Source organism: Antrostomus carolinensis, unplaced genomic scaffold (genome assembly GCF_000700745.2).
Source record: "Antrostomus carolinensis isolate BGI_N321 unplaced genomic scaffold, ASM70074v2 scaffold26869, whole genome shotgun sequence".
Taxonomy (NCBI): Eukaryota; Metazoa; Chordata; class Aves; order Caprimulgiformes; family Caprimulgidae; genus Antrostomus; species Antrostomus carolinensis.
This window is the reverse complement of record NW_010341025.1, coordinates 1-1,561: the sequence shown is the minus strand read 5'-3', so window position 1 is coordinate 1,561 and position 1,561 is coordinate 1. Positions and strand designations below refer to the sequence as shown.

At 62.1% G+C, this 1,561-nt stretch overlaps 1 protein-coding gene across 1 annotated transcript in view; it reads left to right on the top strand.

The window, feature by feature from the left end:
- The window catches only part of LOC104531475 (serine/threonine-protein kinase/endoribonuclease IRE1), a gene marked incomplete at both ends in the record, with an annotated part of 3,661 nt that extends 2,276 nt beyond the window's left edge, over positions 1-1,385 (top strand). Inside the window, 3 exons of the mRNA XM_010176364.1 lie at positions 102-301; positions 999-1,146; positions 1,258-1,385. Of these exons, the coding sequence (XP_010174666.1) occupies positions 102-301; positions 999-1,146; positions 1,258-1,385 (476 nt within the window). The remainder of the gene's footprint in view (positions 1-101; positions 302-998; positions 1,147-1,257) is intronic.
- Between the last annotated feature and the right edge of the window lie 176 nt (positions 1,386-1,561).

The following is a 1,561-nucleotide window of genomic DNA, read 5'->3' as shown; positions in this document are numbered from 1 at the left end:
GCGGCAGCAGTCGGGTGGGCAGCGTGCAGGGCGGGGGCAGAGCCCTTTTCTGCTCCAGCCCTGCTGCCAGGTGGCGGGTGACACTGTGCTCTCCCTTCCAGTGCACCGTGACCTGAAGCCCTGTAACATCCTCATCTCCGTCCCGAATCGCCACGGGCAGATCCGAGCCGTCATCTCTGACTTCGGCCTCTGCAAGAAGCTTCAGGGGGGACGACAGAGCTTCAGCCTCCGCTCTGGCATCCCTGGCACCGAGGGCTGGATCGCGCCCGAGGTGCTGCAGGAGACCATGAAGGAGAACCCGGTCAGTGAGCCGTGGACGTCCCCCTGCCTCGGGCGCTCCTCGAGCCCGTCGTGGCTGCCTCCCATGCTGGCAGCACCCGCAGTGTGCTGCTGAAATGGGCAATTAAGGCAAAAAGTCAGAGATCCCAAGCCAGCCCAGATATGGAGCACTGGCTCTCCTTGCCAGGACCACCCCAGCCAGGGTCCACCTCTGCTCTCCTGCCCTCACGGGGACAGTGCCTGGCCATGCTCAGCACAGGGCATCTCATCTTCTGCAGCCCTTGGAACTCGGGGTGGGGAGGTCGGAGGAGGCCGTGGTTATGCTTCCACTCGTCTGTTCAGCTCAGGGAATCCCATTCTTGCTGGAAGCCAGTTGCTTTACTGGTCCCTGGCAGGGCATGTACTGGTGCTGGCATCATGCTCCTTGTGTTGGGGTTGGATTGCACAGCGGGGTGAGACACCAGCAGCCCTGATGTGTCTGTCTGGCTGTGAAGTCCTGACCTGTCTGTACCTCTGGAACCCTCCCTGGCAGGGACCCGGTGTGACGGGTGCTCTGCTGGCTCCAGAGGGCAGGGCAGGCACCAGCCCCACTGCCGCGCGTTTTCCAGCAGCTCTGTAGCAAATGAACACACGTTCACGTGAAAGATGGAGAAGTGGGGAGGTGAAACCTTCCCTGCCCTTTGCTGTGAGGGTCCCATCTCCACCGTCATGTTTTGCAGACGTGTGCTGTGGACATCTTCTCTGCCGGCTGCATCTTCTACTACGTGGTGTCCGGAGGGCAGCACCCCTTTGGGGACAGCTTGCGGCGACAGGCCAACATCTTGTCGGGCTCTTACCAGCTGAGCTGCCTGCAGGAAGAAGCTCACGGTGAGACCCTTCCCCACAGGCACGTCCCCGCAGGCAGCCCTGAGCCGAGGGGCGCAGCTCCCGGTCCGTCTCAGGGGGGGTCAGTTCTCTGTTGTGGTGTTTCCCCACCAGACACGCTTGTTGCACGAGAGCTGATCACGGCAATGATCAGCCATGAGCCCCAGCACCGGCCCTCAGCCCCTGTGGTCCTCGTGCACCCCTTCTTCTGGAGTCAGGAGAAGCAGCTGCAGTTCTTCCAGGTGAGCACACGCTCTCCCCCGGGGCAGCAAACGTAGGCTGGAAACAGACGGGTTTAGGTCAATGTGCTCATTTTGAGCTACTTTTGGAAGGGCTCAGGGGTCCCTGGGGTTCGGGTCAGGGCCAAACGCCCTTCATCCCCCACTGGCGTTGAGTCTCTGCCCTGGCACTGGCTGGG